Source organism: Podarcis cretensis (genome assembly GCF_951804945.1).
Source record: "Podarcis cretensis genome assembly, chromosome: 1".
Taxonomy (NCBI): Eukaryota; Metazoa; Chordata; class Lepidosauria; order Squamata; family Lacertidae; genus Podarcis; species Podarcis cretensis.
Genome location: NC_137170.1, coordinates 49,105,616 through 49,125,394, shown reverse-complemented (window position 1 = coordinate 49,125,394; position 19,779 = coordinate 49,105,616). Strand labels below are relative to the sequence as shown.

General features: G+C 41.9%; 1 protein-coding gene across 1 annotated transcript; it reads left to right on the top strand.

Annotated features, from left to right (window-relative positions):
* Positions 1-4,791: 4,791 nt before the first annotated feature.
* On the top strand, positions 4,792-17,739 carry EXD2 (exonuclease 3'-5' domain containing 2). The gene is made up of 9 exons (XM_079971494.1): positions 4,792-4,949; positions 8,556-8,909; positions 10,055-10,314; positions 12,553-12,679; positions 13,937-14,256; positions 14,840-14,946; positions 15,458-15,593; positions 16,658-17,014; positions 17,290-17,739. The coding sequence occupies exons 2-9, from the start codon at positions 8,580-8,582 to the stop codon at positions 17,504-17,506; spliced, it is 1,854 nt and encodes a 617-aa protein (XP_079827620.1). The 5' UTR covers positions 4,792-4,949; positions 8,556-8,579; the 3' UTR covers positions 17,507-17,739.
* The last annotated feature ends 2,040 nt before the right edge of the window (positions 17,740-19,779 follow it).

The window sequence follows — 19,779 nt, the reverse complement described above, 5'->3', positions numbered from 1 at the left end:
TGGATTTATGTAGAATGTGCATTTTAATTGTGAATTATGATAAAATTTTAAATATTTTTAGAGGGGTGACTGGGTTAGTGTATTGCAGCAAAAAAACCCAACAACATATGTGTAACTGAGAATCACACTACACCAGATGAAGTGGACCCAAGTCCATAAAAGTTTATAACATAGTAAAAATTTAAAAGACTCATTCTGGATCAGATCAAAGACCATTCTAGTACTGTACAGCGTCCTGTTTCTCCCACAAGGCAACAAGTAAGACATAACAATAGCAGTCTCCTGGTTGTGTTCCTCAGCACCTGATGCTTGAAGGTACTATAGAACCATTATTATTATTATTATTATTATTATTATTATTTACCCAACTTTTATCCTTGACAGGGACTCCAGGTGGCAGACAGATAAAATAAGATCAGTTAAACATTAATGGAATTAAATACACACACATACGATCTAGTAAAAAATTAGAGATAATTACAATAGAAACACAATGCACCACTATATAGTGTAGCAAATTCCACAATTTAATTATGCACTGTGTGAAGAAGTGCTGCCTTTTGCTTTTCCTAAATCTTCCACGATTCAGCTTCATTGGATGACCCTGTGTTCTGTCTAGTATTATGAGAGGGGGACTTGTCTACTTTCTTCATACCATGTTCCCCCTAACTAACTCTTTTTTCTATGCTAAAACCCATGTTGTAACCTTTCCTTATATGGAAGTTGAGCCCATTTGATCATTTTGCTTTTCTGAGTGTTTTTCACTCCGGAGGTGGCATCCAGAGTTAATCACAGTATTCCGTGTGTGACCACACCATATATTTGTATTATGAAATGGGCAGCTTTGCTTTCAATTTCTTTCCTAATGATCCCTAACATGGAATTCACCTTTTCCAAAACTGCCACACACTGGGCAGATGTCTTTGTTGAGCTGCCCAATATGACTCCAAAGTCTTATTCTTGGTCACCCACTGCCAGCTCAGACCCTATTAGTATATATGTGAAATTAAGACTTTTTGCCCCAGTTTGTATCAATTTACACTTGCTTACTTCAATTTACATTCCCCATTTTAGTGTCCATTCACCCAGTTTGGAGCTCCTTACAATCCATTTTGTTTTAGCAATTCTGAAAAAAAAAAAGATCAGCAAACATGGCTATTTCACTGCTCCCCCTTCATTTGCGGTATTTGTCACAAAGCAGACTTGCAATACTCAGCTGATGGAGGGGACAGCTCATCATGAATCTGTTCCATTGTCATGGACAGATCACTGTTGAGATTTGGACTGAATGCAGTTATAATAATAATCATAATAATTTATTATTTATATGCCGCCCATCTGACTGGGTTATCCAGCCACTCGGTGGCTTCCAACAAATTAAAACACAAGACGACATCACTATGCAGGGCTGGAAAACCAAATCAGATAGTCCACCCATAGACAATCTGATGTATTCCTGAATACTTTGAGGGATTTCCATCTGGTGACTGGTGCTTACCATTCCACAGTGTGACAAGAGCCTTGACAGAAGCACCAGTCACCAGAACAAAAAAAATACGGAAAAGCAAAACAATGGATAAAATCCAGAGCCAAGCAGCTACCTATAGCCTCAGTTGACTAACAGACTCACTGAGAAACAGTGTGATCTTTTATTTTCCCAGTTATTCCCACCCAGCCAAACTGTGGTCAGCTGTCAGTCACTCATTGTCCCAAGACAATCTGTTCTGAAGATGCAATCCGACAAATATCATTTTGACCTGTTCCATATCTCTATCCTTCATCCCTCCTTCTGCTCTCCAGAGAAACTTAAAAGTTTGGGGAAATGTCTTATTAGTTACACCAATGCCTGCCAGTTTATTTTAAAAATTAAAATATTTTGTGCACAAATACTACTTTTTAAAGAAAAGACACACACACACACACACACACACATCCTCTGATCCTTGGAGCAGGAGAAGGGAAAGGGATGGGCAGATGGAAGATTTCCTGTATTGGTGACCTTGACAAGGCCTTCACCCAACCTTCTCCTGTTTCATTGAGAACAAGGAGAACGAAGAGATAATGACTAAGCTTTCCCCCAGCATTGTCAGGTTCACCAGAAATCAGAGAAGGGAGACCTTGGCATTAGTAAAACTGATAAGAATGCACACATTTTTTTTAAGAGGAGAAGTGGTAAAAATGTTGATAGGGGAGAATCCCCAAATGTGTGGTACATTATGGAAAGAATGGTGGGTGTAGATCTCAAATGTGTTTGAAAAAAATATATACTTCTAACATTTCTTCTGGCACCTTAGGATGGTGGAGAGCCCTGATGTATACCAGAAAAAGCACCAAAGAATCTTCTTTGTTTCCTATATGCACATTTAATTGTTCGGTACCAACTAACGTGCCACAGAAGATCACAAAATGAGGAATTGTCCTCGGGTATGTCATGGCTTGCAATTTGATTTATTGGTGGTGTTGTATAACATCTTCTGTAAGACTTGAAAGTTAAATTATTATTTTTTTAATCTGAGAAGGCAGTTCAGTTGCTTTCAAGTACAAACAGTTGCAGATGAGCTTTTGGCCAAGCTTGGTAGCCATCTCCCTCTTATGTGCCAGTCAAATTTAGTTCAGAGTTTCAATATTTCTTCCTTTACCATAATCAACTCATGCATCAGTTACTTTCATTTATTTTTCATTCAACATTTACGCTTGAATACTCTGTTACAATACTTAAACTGGGGAACGTGTTTGTGATATTGATATTATGAAGAATAAAAGCTTTCCAATCCAACAGCTGTTATTTTGCTTTCATTTTCCTGTTTCTGACTTATGCCTCCTGAACGAGGATAGAATTGCTACTAAGCCCACTTGAATTATGGAGCCTGAAGATACATCATGAACCCACATTCGCTTTCTGGGGAACTGTGGAAAATGAAGGTCAGATGATGGCTAGAGTGCAGATGGTGGAAATCTCATTGTGAAGATGACCAAACATGAATTAGAGTTCTTAATCATGACTATTGCATCATAGTGAAGAGGTCTTACTATTCTGCTTCCATTGCAGCCTCAGGTGGCCATCCTGCAGAGCTGTTCCACATGGTGATTTTTTTTGGGTCATTTTTCCTGGCCAATGAAATGTGCAGCACTTGGAGGCCTACTGAGACAAATTTGTGAAGCTCTTAGGGGATAAAGCTGCTCTTCTCATGCTAAACTAGACAACAGGTTTACTACATCTCCAAATGAGATTTCTTGTTCATGTTGCCAAACACATGGATGTTGGGTAAACATTTCATATTGCAGGAAGCTACAGTGTAGGTGTGACCATGCCATATAGTGGTGTGGGAGGGGCTAGACTATGCATTCCTGTGCCCCTCACATATTTTAGCGCATCTGCCCTGAAAATGCAATCTCACAACTATCATGTTGGTCTGTTCCATTTCGGTTTCCTTTACCTCCCCTTCTGTTCTCCAGAGAAACTGAAAAGTTTGGGTAAATGTCAGTTACACCGATGCCTGACAGTTTATTATTTAATCTGATTAATCCGTGCTTATGTCTTGGAGTACAGAATATGAGGTTAGTACTTTTTTCTGATAAATTAATACATACTGAAATAATATGTTTTTGTGTATACGTTATTATCTGACAGGAGACCAAAGCTCTACCCTCTTCTCAACAGTAGCTTCCCAGGAAGCTCTATGGTACAGGCACTTCTGTCTCACTCTGGCTTGGCAACTAAATGAAGAACCAGGCAGCAACCTTCTGGCTAGACTTGGCACAGGGGCCAGCTCTGCTCTCTGAACTCCTATTTTGATTACTTGCTCCTTGTTCTGTTAGGTAATCCAGGTGAGGGAAGAATTGGTGCTTGCAGGATTTTTTTTATTATTTTAAGGTCAACAAGAGCCAGGAGCAAAACAGAGATGCTCTTGATCAGGTTGTCACTGAGGACCCAGAGATTTGTTGTCAGTATCATAATAGAGGTCACAGTCCTGTCATACAAAAATCTCCCCAGCCCCATTCTCTCCATCTTTGCAGCCTAATTTAGAAGAGGGCCAGGGTCTGAATCCTGCAGGTCTACAATTTATTCAAAGATCTGGACCAGATACCAGTCTACCTACTGCTGTTCGGTGATGTAATCATTATCAGTAGTGCAACCTGCGAATTTGATAGTTGGGGAACTCCTGCCTCCTGGACAGGGATCTACATTAAAACAGTTGCTTACATTAAATCTACATTAAAACAGGTATCTGAAGAAGTGTGCATGCACACGAAAGCTCATATCAAGAACTAACTTAGTTGGTCTTTAAGGTGCTACTGGAAGGAATTTTTTTATTTTGTTTTGATTAAAACAAAATGACCGACAAGCACACATTTAAAAAAAAATATGAAGGAAATACACAGGGCAACAGTTTCCAACATGTTGCCTCAGCAGAGATAGTTATGAGTTCCAGGCACAAAGGACGATTGATTTTTATTTTTATTTTTGCATTAAACTGAGGTGCAAAGATGCAATCCTATGGGCGCTTCCTTTGAATCCCGTCGCAATTAACTTCGTCCCAAACAAACCGTGATAGGCTGGGGGTGCTTGCTTCTCTTCCCGCACTCATTCTAAAAGCTCGGTTAGTGCGATCCGAAGCACATTTAACGCGCGTATAGGATTGCACAGCCCGCGCAAGACACACACGCCAGTGAATCCCAACCGCACTTGTTCTCTAGTAAAGGCTGGCCTGGTTTTAAGAAGAACTTCGTCCACCAGGCGCTGTTCCTTTAACCAGCCCGGAAGCTCAGACAGATGGAACCAGGGTCACAATTGCCGTACAACATGGCGACTCCCTGCGTTCCTGGAAGCTCCGGCAACACACGTGTACGTTCCTCTCCTCGAAGGACGGAAGCGTTCGCTTACGAGCAGGCTCCGGGAAGCGCGCAAACCACGGAGAAGGAGTTCCTGCCCCGCGCAACAGAAGCAGGTAACATGCACGTGTCTTTTGTTGATAGTAGATACGGGTTTCTTGAAAGGTTCAGCCCTTGGGGAGGATAAAAAAAAGCGAGATTGTTGGGACTGGCGGGAGGGGGAAATCGCCGTGAGATGGTTGCGTTTGATTTCCTCGTCGCGTGGTATTTTTCTTTCCTAGAGATTGTTGTAATATCGTTCAGAGGTTGGTGGAGCTCTTTGCTTCTGCCTGCGACTGTAGCCCTAAGAATGCTAGTATAAAAAACTTCAAGATGCAAAGGGGGCTTTAGACTAATCGGGTCTACTTGAGTGGAGCTAGGATACCCTCCTGCTCCTTATGCGATCTCTGAACCTGGTCCTGATTCAACAAGGAGCATCAAATTCCCCAAGTAAAGAATATTGTGCGATCTTTCCTCACCAATCGCCTTTCTTACCTCTCTCAGCTTCAACAAAGTTTCGCGGTGTAGGGGGAGAGATTAAACTGTTACCTATATTATTATTATTATTATTATTATTATTAGCTGTTATCTGTTCACTCTGACATGCAAACGCTATATGTGTGTTCGGATTATTATTTTTTATAAAGAACGTATTATGCAACACATTCAAAGTGCCTAAAAACACTAAGCACCAGATAAAAAAAAAGAAGTTCCTGCATTAAAACTCAGAGGGAGGGAGGTCTTATAAGGTGAAATGGACTGATCTGAAGGCTTGCCTCTTGCAAAACTCACCTTACCGGCCATTAACTCCATTTAAGAAACCTTAATGGTGAAATAAAACAGTCGGTAGCTCTTGTAGTGAAACTGACTGACTGGGAAGCCAATTAGGTAAAGGTAAAGGTACCCCTGCCCGTACGGCCAGTCTTGACAGACTCTGGGGTTGTGCGCCCATCTCACTTAAGAGGCCAGGGGCCAGCGCTGTCCGGAGACACTTCCGGGTCACGTGGCCAGCGTGACATCGCTGCTCTGGCGAGCCAGAGCCGCACACGGAAACGCCGTTTACCTTCCCGCTGGTAAGCGGTCCCTATTTATCTACTTGCACCCGGAGGTGCTTTCGAACTGCTAGGTTGGCAGGCGCTGGGACCGAGCAGCGGGAGCGCACCCCGCCGCAGGGATTCGAACCGCCAACCTTTCGATCGGCAAGCCCTAGGCGCTGAGGCTTTAACCCACAGCGCCACCTGCGTCCCGGGAAGCCAATTACCTTGAGTCTATTAAGATTTACAAACATAAGGAAGGTTGGTCAGTTGTAATGGAGTGGCAGTCTCTCTACCACTCAGAATTGTTACAATGGAAACTGAAGCCACTCTGCTCAACTCAGACACAAATTGGCATTGAGAAAATATTTATTACATTTATTATTATATCCCACCACATGGGAAGCACAGAGTGACAAAGCTAAAACTCTGGAGCAGTCTCCCAAGCAGTCCTTAAAAAAAAATGCCATTTTCTATCTTAAACCCATTGTGTTTGCCCTTCCTTCCTTCCTCCCTCCCTCCCTCCCAACTCTCTTCAACTGTCACTTCCATTGGATTCTAAAGGGGTTTCCAGAGGATTTGTGCAAGAAGGATCAGAATTTGGAAAAGCGGTTTTGGGGCCTAATAAAGAACTAATCTCTAAAATATATAAACTATTGTTAGGGTGGGAGACTAAAGATGAACTTTTTAAGGAGGCGGGGATAAAATAGGCTATTGATATTGTGTGTAATATTGAAATTGTTGAGTGGGAAAAATTATGGAATTCAACGATGCAACTTTTCAGCATGTTATCAAATATGAGAAAATACGTACAAAATGCAGTATAGATGGTATTTGACACCGGTCAAAATGGTTAAAATGTACCAAAAAATAAAATAAAAAATGTGCTGGAAATGTCTGGAGGTAATGTAAACGGGCAAGAAAATTTTGAGAGATAGTGAACAATAAATGAAAGAAAATCTTTATATTTACCTTTCCCAAGAAACCAGAAGCATTTCTTCTAGGTGTAATTACCAAAGAAAACCCATAACTTATTTTTATACACAACAACAGCAGCAAGGACAGTATATGCAAGAGACTGGAAACAAAGAGAGATCCCAGGGAAAGAACAGTGGATATACAAAGTAGTTGAATATGCAGAGTTTGCCACTATGACATCTAAAATAAGAAATCAAGATGACCCATTGGTGAGGAGTGAGTGGGAGTACCCAGGGGAATATTTACAAAAACTGGACCTTAAATATAAATTCCAGGTAGGAGGCACTTTGTGACCGACAGTTGATAATATGAAAGATAAGAGAGTGTTGAAAATTGGGTGAAGGAATAAATATATATGCAGTCAAACAAGAAGTAAAAAGAGCTGTCATGAAATGCTGGGTAGGAAGTAAAAAAGAATTATGGTATATAGTATGGGAAAAAGGTGTAATTGTAAAACTGAAAAAACTCAAAAATAAAAATCTAAAAGGGATTTCCACAACCAAGTGCAGGGCTATTTCTTTTGCCAGTTGAGTGCAAAATACTAAAGTATTTACCAACCAATACTATACCAGTTTAACGTCTTAGGCAATGAAATAACCACACACAACTAAGCAATACACTTTTAAAATACCGGTAGTTCATTTTAAAACTTGAGGTGCACGATTTTAGAAAATGCATGATAGATTGTTATGATGAGGCCTGGATACAGTAGGCCCTTACTCAGTAGATGAATTAATTAATCCAGCATTTTACAAACTGTGTTCCATGGAACCCTGGAGTTCTGTGACGTTGTAATGTTGTAATGGTGAGTAAGCATGCACAATGTGTGATTTCCACTGAGCTTAGGATCTCAAAAATGTATATATTGTGCGTTACATGCTCATTTAAATTTAATTAGTTGATTTTGTTAAAAGGCTGTTCAAGCAACTCCAAGTTACTTAACTGGCTGTAAGCCCTCATTATAACTTAAAATATTAATATTTTTTCCTTTACTGTTTGGTATTATTCATTTATTCAGTGCCATCCATGGAATGTGGCATCTTACAATGAATGAGAGAATACATCCCTATGCTAAAGTGCTAATTGTCTATAAAATGGACACAAGGGAGACAACAAAGAAAGGAGAGGGACACAGAGTGAGGGAAAATTGGATGGAGAATGCACAGTTACTGCATTTTGCATACATAGATTTAGTTACTGTAGGGCAAAGGGGCCAGAAGACTGTGCCAAAGTAGAGTATCGAGGAATAGAAATGGTGTCATTAAGGGGTTAAGCATCTGATGAAGAGCAGGAAGTTGAAGCTGGGTTTATTTCCCTAAAATGGGTGTTCTCCTGGGAAAGGAGCATGTTGGGTCGAGACTGTGTTGGTTATATCATTATAGGCCTCCTTACCTAGTAAGCTCTAAACAGCTAGTTTGTCAGATCTTGAACATCTCAGTTGCATGTTTGATGGAATTAAAAGTAATATTTGACACAATCCTATGCATGTTTATGCAGAAGTATATTCTGCTGAGCTCTGTGAGACATACTCCCAGGTAATACCAGGTAGGTATAAGATTGGAGACATAATGGTCCCCTCTCCCAGAAGCCTGTCTAGGACTTCATATATTTTCCTTAATATTTTGTTTGTAGGTTACAAGGCAACTCTAAATAATGCCATTTCTTCTGTAGGTGAAGATGTATGGGGACTGAAAGATGCCAAAACAAACAACCGTTGCTGTTACTGTCGCCTCTCTGCTGGGCATTGCAGCAGGAGGCCTGATTTTCTGGAAACTCATCCGCCGTCAGAAACACAAATCTTGTGTTGCGCTTAACCTAGGAAGGGCAGTCCAAGAAAGAGAAAAGGAAGACACCTCAGAAGAGAATTTTCTCTCACTCCATTCTTCTTCCACAGTCCCCTGGGTGGAGAAGATTCTTGGGGCAGAAGTAGTGGTAATTTCTGAGGCAGAGCAGTGGAATGAAGTGGAACCCTTTATTCAGAAAGTGTTGTTGCGTTGTCCAGTCCTTGGAATTGACTGTGAGTGGGTAAGTCATAAACGATAGGAAGGCCTGTTCCTTTAACAGCTTAGGGCAGAAACAGATGATTGACAACCACATTACAATAGTCCAGTCTTGAGGTTACCAATGCAATTGCTTTGTTATTACTGATGTTAAAAAGGATGCAATTGTCTAGGTTCGTTTGGTGGTGGTGTTTTTTTTAAAAATACACAACACATGTTTTATGGCAGACTATTAAAATATAACTAATCTATAAAGACAGAAAGTATAATAGGTTTATGGCACTAGATTAGTGGCCCATCAGAATAAAAGAACTACAGCGGTACCTCAGGTTAAGTACTTAATTTGTTCCAGAGGTCCGTACTTAACCTGAAACTGTTCTTAACCTGAAGCACCACTTTAGCTAATGGCGACTCCCGCTGCTGCTGCGCCGCCGGAGCACAATTTCTGTTCTCATCCTGAAGCAAAGTTCTTAACCTGAGGTAATATTTCTGGGTTAGCAGAGTCTGTAACCTGAAGCGTATGTAACCCAAGGTACCACTGTACTAGCTGCTGGCTAGGATTTTAGCCTAAGGGTTCTGAAACACAATACAGTCGTACCTCGGCTCCCAAACGCCTTGGGAGTTGAATATTCCAGCTCCCAAACGATCGAAAACCGGAAGTGAGTATTCTGGTTTTCGAATTTTTTTGGGACGCTGAATGTCCAGCGCAGCTTCCGCATGCCTGCACAATTGGAAACAAATCGGAAACCGCGCCTTGGTTTCTGAACATTTTGGAAGTAGAATGGACTTCCAGAACAGATTCCATTCCACTTCCAAAGTACGACTGTAATAATGGCTAATGCATGATGTTACTGTCTGAATATGGGAGTGCTTCTGAGCTTGTTCACCGCCAGCCCCATACATTATGCCAGTAGGAGAAAGCTGTGTGCTTCCCAAGGTGTAGTGTTTAGCAGTCTTAGAGCCCAGAGTCAGTTTGCAAATTTAACGACTGGTGATGCAACCTGTATCAATTCACATTAGGATAGGCAATAAATATTGACTGAAAATGCATAATGTTCCCAGTAGGCTTGCTCTAGATAGCCGAAAAGGTTGTTAAAGTTAACTCTGTACTTCCATTCTGTTATGGCATATATGTATATAATCCAGAAATTATATTTTTATTTTTTCTAGGTCTCAGTCAAAGGGAAGAAGGATCCGCCTGTGTCTATCTTGCAACTGGCTGTTTACAGTGGTTTTTGCACTATTCTTCGCTTGCCCCAGCTGACCAGAGGTGGACAGGTTCTTCCAAAGACTTTGCTTGACATTCTGGCAGATGGTGGCATCCTGAAAGTTGGGGTAGGGTGTTGGGAAGATGCTTGCAAGTTACTTCATGGGTACGGTGTAACAGTGAAAGGGAGCGTGGACCTTCGGTATCTAGCCATAAGACAGAAGTATGTATCCTTCAAGAAAGCTTTGTGTGTGTGTGTGTGTGTGTGTGTGTGCGCACATGCATTGGTGGTAAGATAGAATTGTGTTTTCACATTTATTTATTTTTTAACGATGATTACCAGAGACGGATGCTAGCATGGTTTTTCCCTAGAGTGTTATTCATTGCAATTGGTACAGAAAAGTGTCGGTCTTTCCTTTTAGTGTTGCTAACTTTTTTTTTTATATTCCCCATATATATATATATATATATATATATATGGGGAATATAAAATTCACCCAGAATTCATTATATATAATTCATATAAAATTCATTAATCACATACTGCATACAACAACTCCCAATAAAAGGGGGAAAACAAACTGTTGTATAGCATCTTTACATTTATCCCCCACAATGCCACATTTTGGGGCCAGTTACTGCTGGCAGGAGCAGCAGGTATAACAGTGACCTCTGTGACAGACATGGTTCTCCAACCAGCTAAGAAACCCCTCCTCTCCATCCTAACTGCCTGCAGTCAGCAGGTCTGTTAGGATTGCTCTGCCAATTATCTTCGGCATCACAGCAACGTGCCATATGCTCGCACTCCAAAACAGGGCGAGCATTACCTCTTTTCCAATTACTTGTGATACTTGGCTGTAGTTGGTAAGTTAACTTGGCTGCAGTTAGATTAATTACTAATGAATTCTAAATTAGTCTCTGGCACTAAATACTTCAGATAATACTATAAAACTACTTCTGGGCTCAGTTTTCTTTCTTTTTTTTCAGTTATAACTATCACACTTATCTTATATATCAATTATTCTCCAAAACAGATTAATACATAGGCATGCCTGGAAGATATGGGAAAAGTCATTACTCAATTTATAAATCTGCCACATTTTGGGGGGCAGGGGTTAAGATTTTCATAATACATAATACAATATAGAAAACTAATGCAAATAAAAAAGAATAAGAAAAAGAGCTAAGAAAAGTACAAGTAGAATACAGAGTCCTCTTTTAAAGGTAGATCTTAACCCTTACCACCCACAGAAGGTAGTAACCCCTCCCACCTCTTGCCTGGGATATTTCCTTTCTCCTCCAAGCCTCTCACATTTGCTGATGTATAGAATACTACTCTGCTGGCCAGGTGCCTTGTTTTTCTGAGGATAGTCTTCTAGCTGAAAGGCATCAGGACAGCAGACTGAGTGGGCCCTTAGGCCACCTGATCACAGTCTTTCCCATTATAGATGAGAGAGAGAGAGAGAGAGAGAGAGAGAGAGAGATATCAACAAAAGGAAAGTTGTGTTCTATCTGGCCACTTTTGTCTATGCATAAAGGGTCACCCTATATACCACAGATACTGTATTTTGAAAATATTTTCCTCAGATTCTGCCAACATATATTCCTTCCAATATAGACCCCATTAAGCTTATAAAATAGGTTGTCCTGCATATTTTCCCTATTTCTCCTTAGAGTGACCAATGTAGTCACATTTGATACATTTACTATTAGCGCTTTGAGAAATACCTCCTGTTATTTCTAATTCAGAAGATGTTTTAGATCTTAAGGCTGCATTCCTAAACATTTTTATAGGGGAGTAAGGCATGCTAAACTGAGAGGGACTTATTTCCAAGTAATCATACCTAAGATTGCAATGCAAATCTCCAGGGTGTGTGCGCGTTGCTGTTTTTACTAAAGCCATTGACAAGCATCCATATTGGAGACAGCAGCAATTAAGAATATATTTATAAATAAAAACAAACTGTACAGTGTTCTGCCCATCCATGATATGGGTCATGTCAACCAGAAATTACTTACTAAATTTTTCATAAATTTGCTGTGATTTATCCCTGAAATATTATTCGTATCACCATCCAGCCATATCCCTAAATATTTAGCTCTAGTTTTCCATGATGTTAGTGCACTGGCACAAGAAAGGTGGGATAGAAAACTCATATATACATAAGGGAAGATCGCCTGCTTTTTCTTCTTTAATAATTGTATTTGTTTTATATACAGTTACTCTATGTTTTTCAAGTAACTGCAGTTGTGAAATAACTTCATATTAATAACACTGACAATTTAGATGTCAAATCCCCAGATTAAACAGTGAGCGGTTACACTTGCCAAGACAGTTCTAGACACAGATGGCACTTTCATATAGTGGTTGCAAAAACATATGCATCATTCTGTTCCGAAGTCATTTCGTTTTTCTGTGTAAAAAAATAACTCTTCTTTCTCCCATTTACAAAACCTAAAGTAAGGTCCTTCCCCAAAATGGACTCAGCCTCAAAGCTCTTTCTGAGAGCATCCTCAGATACCCACTTGACAAGTCTTTCCACCTGCGCTGCAGCAACTGGGAAGAAGAAGAACTGACTCCAGAACAGGTTTGGTTTTTCATCACTGCACTGGTAGTAGTTAGTGGTTGGAGAGGCAGCTCACAGTAGTTTTGCAGCCATTCACTGTGGCAGTTGGAGCGTTTCATTTTTCCCATGGGGAAAGGGGAGCAAGGCTTTGCAAGAAACAGATATGAGGAGGACTGAAGCACATCTTAAGGATTAAAAAATATCTATACTGATTTGAATTAGGACTGCATTGCTTAAGCCAGGATCTGAATACGTAAAAACTGAAAAAGAGTGGCATAAGGAGCTGCCACAACAGCGGGTATAAATGAAGGTCAGGAGTAGTTGTGGCTGTGTTGCAAGGAGGGATGTCAGAAAATTGTAGTGAAAACAGAAATGGGAGTGGAAATTGCTGGTGTTTGCTTGTTTGTCCAGAACAGAAATCAATCCAGTGAATACAATCAATAGTTGATGATGCTTTCAGTCCACAAATGATACACAATTGATTATGTTCCTCCCCGCCTGTCAGGGAACTGCCATCGGAAAGACAGGAGGTGGAGGGGCTCTCAGAAGTCAGGAGAGACTCAGCAGCGGCGGAAGGCAGCAGCAGGGGGAGTGTGGGGGATCAGGGAGAGAGAGAGACGAAGGAATGGCTCAGGGAGTCTTCCAGCGATAACAGCGGAGAAGTCTCAGGTCCTCCCATAGGTACACCCACTCCTCGCCGGAAACTGTCGCGCCGAGAATCTAGACGACGCGTTTCCGTCAAGGAGCTTTTATGCTGGAGTAGATTCCGTAAACGCCCACTGTTGGATTCTGCCAGCGACTGAGGGAGCCATGCTTAAGGGCTCCGCTAAAAACAGAGCCTTGCTAAGTTGAGCAAACTCTGAGGGACTAAGCTTTACGCACAAGCAGCTCATCATCCCATCACACCGCCCAATCTGAATTGCATTTCCTTTACATTGAAACAAATGGGGTGCAATAATGTAGTGACAACCTAATGTACACAATTTATTACGTAAGTTTCATAATTTTTCAACAGCAGACAGCAAGGCAAATAATGTAGTTGGTGGAAGATGAACTGCAGCGGAATGGAAACAGTGCTTTCTTACACTGTTGGAAGTCAGTTCTCCCATAGCTTCATGGAGCTTTGGTGTTGACACTTTAGTGTGGGGGTTCTAAGTAGAATAAGGGAACTTAATTTCCTTATCTTATTAACCTGCATTCATTATTTTCATGTTTGGAATTGTTCCTCTTGGGCCCTCCTGCATACTATAACACGGAGTTTTTGCTTTTCCTCTTCAGGTTGCTTATGCTGCCAGGGATGCCCAGGTGTCAGTAGCCCTGTTCCTCCACCTACTGAACTTGCCCTTCCTTCCAGCAGGCTGTAAATATGCTCTTCTTCCTGGTTGGGAAAAAGTCCTGAAGATGTGTCAGGGTTTGGCAGATGTACCTTTCAAAGGAATAAACAGGAGTAGCTTTGGAGATGACGAAAATACAGGAGGCCCAGAGAAAAAAAGAAACTTTCCAAAGTCAGTAAATGATGGACAGTCCCCTGTCAATCAACAATCAAAGGATCCTCGGAAGTTCAAGCGAAAGCCACTGGGCATTGGATATTCTGTCAGGTAAAACTGTTTGCAGCTTTGTATAGTTTTTCACTAAATAGTGGGCAATTGGCACCAGTTAAAAATTAAGTTCCCGCCCCGCAGGTTAACTTGTGAACATAGGATGCTGTCTTTATACCCAATCAGAATCTGCCTGGTATTGGCTGCACTGACTGGCAATGGTTCTCCAGAGTTTCAGACTAAGGACATCCTTAGCCTTACCTGCAGACGATGGAAATTGCACTAGGGACCTTCTGCATGGAAAGCAGGTGGTCTACCCCTGAGCTGCAGCCCTTCTCCTGTTTGTTAGTGGTGGCAATGAGCATGCCTGCCTGCTAAGAGAAGGGCCATCTACTTGCATGTTGTGAAAGTTTACTCAAAGGTTCAGTCGGACTTACTTCAGAGTAAGGTGCATAAAATTGCAGTCTTCCTTGGAAGTAGGTTTTGCTTCCCTGTAAATCCAAAGACTGAGGTGACAGTATTATTTACCTTTATTACATGTGAACTTGTGTGCAATAAGCGGAAGTATTAAGGTACTACCACTGTATATTTTGGGCAATGTATGCTAAACTTTCTTCTCTGTGACATCCATTTGTTTTTGCAGAAAATCTCCCTTGTATGACAATTGCTTCTTACATGCTCCAGACGGGCAGCCTCTATGCACTTGTGATCGCAAGAAGGCTCAGTGGTACCTAGACAAAGGCATTGGAGGTTTGTGAGCCTGTTATTTTACTAGTCAACAACACTGAGCTTTTTGGCCAATGTTATGGTGAGTTAGAGGCTCAGCTACATATGGAAAACAGCCCACTATTTAATGTGTGTTAACATTTGGGCCATATCTGCCAGACAGTTTCTTGGGATGCAGATGCTCTTCCCATCCATGCCAATTAAAATCCATCCAGTTGCTTATCTGAGGCTCACCACAGTGTGCCCTCCTTCACTTCATAACCTAGTCCACATGATGTCTGGATGAAGGAAGTGAGGAATGAAAGGTATCAGAAAGACAACTAGAGGTTTGTGGGCTAAAACTGGACCACACTGAAACAGATGCAGAGGCTGAAGATGTTGACTTGGAAAACAAGATTTGCCACATACACCACACCCTGCCACTGCTAAGCATTCATCTTCAGACATTCATTATTATTTTGTGCAACCCATTATTTAGAGAAGACACGTAAGCAGAAATTAAACATTTTAACATCCTTTTTTTTTGCCATTACAGAGTTAGTGAGCATGGACCCATTTATTGTAAAGCTACAGTTTGAACCTTCTGGGCGCCCTGAATCTAAAGTGGATTATTACTTGACTGTCAAAGAGAACCTGTGTGTTGTGTGTGGCAAAAGAGAGTCTTATATTCGGTGAGTTCTCCAGTAATCCAGGGAAGGCATTCTATTCTGGTAGAGCAAAATACTAGAGGCTGAAAGAGGATCAGGTGTTTGCTGAAACTGTTTATGGGAGCAGGGGTGCACTCAGCGCCCTATCACACTTTGCCCTGCCCACTCAGTCTCCGGCTTTCCCCATGTTGGTCAGGAAAGGTCTGCCAAGGGCTGTCAGGCTCCTGTCCCACAACACAACAACAGTGAGGGTAAGGAAGAGATCTTTACTCAGGCTAATAGCAGTATGGGCTCAGAAGCAAACACAATGTCCACGAGTCAAGAGTTCAGGGTACGTGAGCAAGACAAAAGACTCATAACTGAACAGGACCTACGAAGATGTCTCAATGTTTGACACACCTCTCTCAGATGAGGTGGGGCGTTTATGAGACTTGTCTCCTACATGTGCACCAGCACAACTCCTCCTGGGCAGGTGCAACTGATCCCACCTACCAAGGTGGTCCTGAGCTCTCAACGAAAAGACTTTCCTGCCTGTCTACCTCGTGCTCCTGTTTCTTCAGCTCATCCCTCTGGCTGGACAGAATCCTCTCCATTCCTAAGGAGTCTCTCTGCTGCACAGGAGGGGTGGCGGCGAGATCTGATGGCTGTGCTTCCCCTGCCCGGACATCTAGAGTAAAAAGGGGGGGGACTTGCATTCTTCACCTCCAGGTGCCCACCGTCTGCTCCATCTCCACCCTCTTCCCCTTGTTTGGGATTCCCACCCCATGCCCAGTCCTGATGAAACTAAGGGACCTGTGACAAGGGCTTTTATTTGCCTTTGCTTTAATGTAACTAGAACCAAGCATGATTGTAGACCCTGAAAAACACTTCTTCAAAATTTAAACATGTACGGTATTCCCTACCTTTTTATTGCTTTGCTCATTTTACTGTGTTTTGCTGCTCTGTACACTGACATTTTGTGCCATTAACTGCCTTAGGGATGAGGAATCGGGGATGAGCAAGCTAGGATACCGCATTAGATTAGGTTGTCACTGGGTTGTTGCAAGCTCAGAGCTGACTGTTGGCAACCGCTGCTGTTTCCTCAACAGGAAGAACATAGTTCCTCACGAGTACCGGAAGCACTTCCCCATCCAGATGAAGGACCACAACTCCCACGACGTGCTCCTCCTCTGCACCTCCTGCCATGCCATCTCCAATTACTATGACAACCATCTCAAGCAGCAGCTGGCTGAGGAGTTTGGCGCTCCCATTGGTTGCGAGGAGGGCGTCCGCCTCCTGGAAGACCCCATCCGCAGGCAGGTCCGCTCAGGTGCCAGGGCTCTCTTGAATGCAGACAGTCTTCCCCATGCCAGGAAGGAGGAGTTGCTACAGGTGATCAAGGACTACTTTGACTCTGTGACAGTTTCTCCGGAGATGCTGCAGGAAGCAGCTGGACTGGAAACCAGGTACAGCTGGAAACTTCGCTCTGTGTCTAGGTTGCAGGGGTGATGGAGAGCCAGAGGCTAGGCCTGATCCTCACCCCCAGCACTTCTCATTTCTGCCTGTTTCTTTGCAACACCTTCTCGAGGCTTTTGTTTGTTTGTCCCCTGCTTGCTCGTGTTACGGATAATTTTATAAAGTGCATACAGGAGGCCAAAGCATAACAGGCCTGTGTGTGGTTTGGAATTCCATGGGGTCCTCTCTTTGTATCTGAATCCACATTTTCTTTCTGCCCTTTCAGGATTTGTAATGAGAACTACATGCCACATGGCCTAAAAGTGGTCCAGTGTTTTTCCCGCGGGGGCCTTCGCTCTCTCATGCAGCTGGAGAGGCGCTGGCGACAACACTTCTTGGACGTTATGCAGCCCAGGTATCTCCCGACACAGTGGTCTGTCAGTCACAATCATGAGAAGCTGATCCAAAAATATGGGGAGCATCTCCAGGTCGAACTTTCTTGAAGCGTCATGAGGACTAATACGCTAAAAAGGTGACGGGAAATATACTTGGGAAACTTGGGAAATAAATTGGGGCTCTTTGTTTTCCATTACGCGCCTATAATGGATGTGCAGGATCCTGCTCAGATTGCCTGTCGCTTAGGAAATGGTCAGTTGTGTCAAATCAGCAAAACCGTGTGAAATGGTTAAAACGTGCAGTTTTTTAAGTTCTGAATAAATTTTAAGTACCATTTGAACCCATTGTTTCTTTGCTGCTTTGTTATACAAAGGCTACAGTAGCCAGATTTTTGTCAGGGAGGGACTTCCACGATCAGGAAGGATGTCATGGTAGCAATGAATACTGTTTTAAAGAAACAAGTGTGTTCCCTCTGGTCCCGGTCCCCTGCAGTAAGCCTTTTTTAACTTTACCTTTGTGGTAACTGGAAAAAAGCCTTGTATGCAATAGAAGATAATGTCAGACTGGTGGTGCTACAGCACAAGGTGTATTTGAAGCTGCTGAGTGCTTGAATTTCATCCACACAAGGGCTTTTCAAGTTCCCAGCTATCCAGGCTCAAGCACTCACTTGACCAGTGACACCAGGGGAAGGGAAGGGACTGTTCAGGAATTCCTGTATAAGCCACAGGCAGTTTCGAGAAGACCACTCCTTTGTTGAAAGACTGAGGCATGTGGATGTTTTGTTTCTTTCTGTCCATCATTCTCTTTCCCAAGTAAGACATACTGGCAAATACTAGGTGCAAACTGCCTTAACAGCATCTCATAGCCACTTTTTCTCTATGACTGACCAGGTATGGAGGAGCCAGTCTGCTAGCTTCCCAGCAAGTGTGTTGCTCTTTTGGTTCTCATTCTGTTTCAGAAAGTGCAAATTAGGGAGGTTCCCCTAGTCTGAAGCAAGATGTCTACCTTGACTTCTGGAAGGTGTTGAAATTCAATTCGTATTTAAATGTGAACCTACCTAAGTTTGAACTTTCCAGAACATTACGAGATCCAAAACATAGCCAGCTGTCAAAATGCACACCTCACTGAATTTTGAGATGCCACTCTCCAGCCAAACAATGTTTACAGAAACACATATATCAGGGGAAAGTGTGCAGAAAAATGATTTTTTTTTGCGAAAAAAATGTACATTAGTCAAAACTATATACAAGAATGTCTGTGTGAGAGGATCAACGCTGATCAATTTTCATGCAGTTTAAAAAAATAAACCCACAAATTGCTGCAGAAATGTGGCAAGCTGATTTTAAGACTGGAGAAATATTAATCTGAGAGAACTGAGATTGACAGGTCTGTCCATCCCTACTTCAGACACATGGAAGAGGAGATTGTTACTAAAATTTACTGCAAAATTAAACAACAACTGACTTATCTTATTAACCAAGAATCACTGTGGCATATGAATCTTGAGAAGTTAAGTGGCTGAGGCCTCATCTGCGGTATCATACCACTTTAAACAGTCATGGCTTCTCCCAAAGAATCTTGGGAACTGTAGTTTGTTAAGCAGTCCCATTCCTTTCACACTTACAATTTCCAGAGTGGTTTAATGATCAGTCCCTCTTCCCAGGGAACTCTGGGAATTGTAGTTCAGTGAGGGGAATCCTAATACCCTTAACAAGCCACAAGATAGGGTCTTTTCTGCTTGCCACAATTAGCTCCTTAGAGCTAGAACTAAAAATAAGACTTTTCTTCAATTGCTTAGTCCAGCATCTGGACTGATAGTTCATTGACATGATTTTAAAACTCCTGATATTTGAGGTTTGCCAGGCTTGTACTGGCTCTCAGTCTGATCAGATCCTGTCACTTTCATACTCTCATTGGTGCAGGAGGAAAACCATTTTTATTTACCCAGGCTTTTTAAATCTTTGCCTCTTAATGCAATGAATTTCAGATCTGCAGTGTACTTTTAGTGATGCTGTGCATCTTGTACTATTTTACTGGCTGCCGCCGACATTTTCATGCTGCTGTTTTATTGTTTCATTGATACTGTATTTTAGTGTTTTGTTGCTGCCCCCTGTACACTGATATTGGGCAGCATACAAATACTGCAAATATATTGAAACAAGCTGCCTTGCAATGGAAAGGGGGGAATGGCTACATGAATCTTTACTTAATTAACCTCACAGGGTGCTGCGAGGTCTAACCATTATTTATACATTCTAGGGAATTTAATTGGGTTTTTTAAAAAGAAAAGAAAAGAAAGAAAAACTGTGCTAGCGGCTATTTGTGTTCACCATTAATATTTGATAGGAGTGTCAACATTTTCGCGCATTTTAACACTGTT

Coding starts and splice junctions, on each gene's coding strand:
- EXD2 (XM_079971494.1), top strand. CDS start 8,580: ATGCCAAAACAAACAACCGTTGCTGTTACTGTCGCCTCTCTGCTGGGC. Junction 10,315..12,552: donor TATCTAGCCATAAGACAGAA/GTATGTATCCTT, acceptor CAAAACCTAAAG/TAAGGTCCTTCCCCAAAATG. Junction 14,947..15,457: donor CCTAGACAAAGGCATTGGAG/GTTTGTGAGCCT, acceptor TTGCCATTACAG/AGTTAGTGAGCATGGACCCA.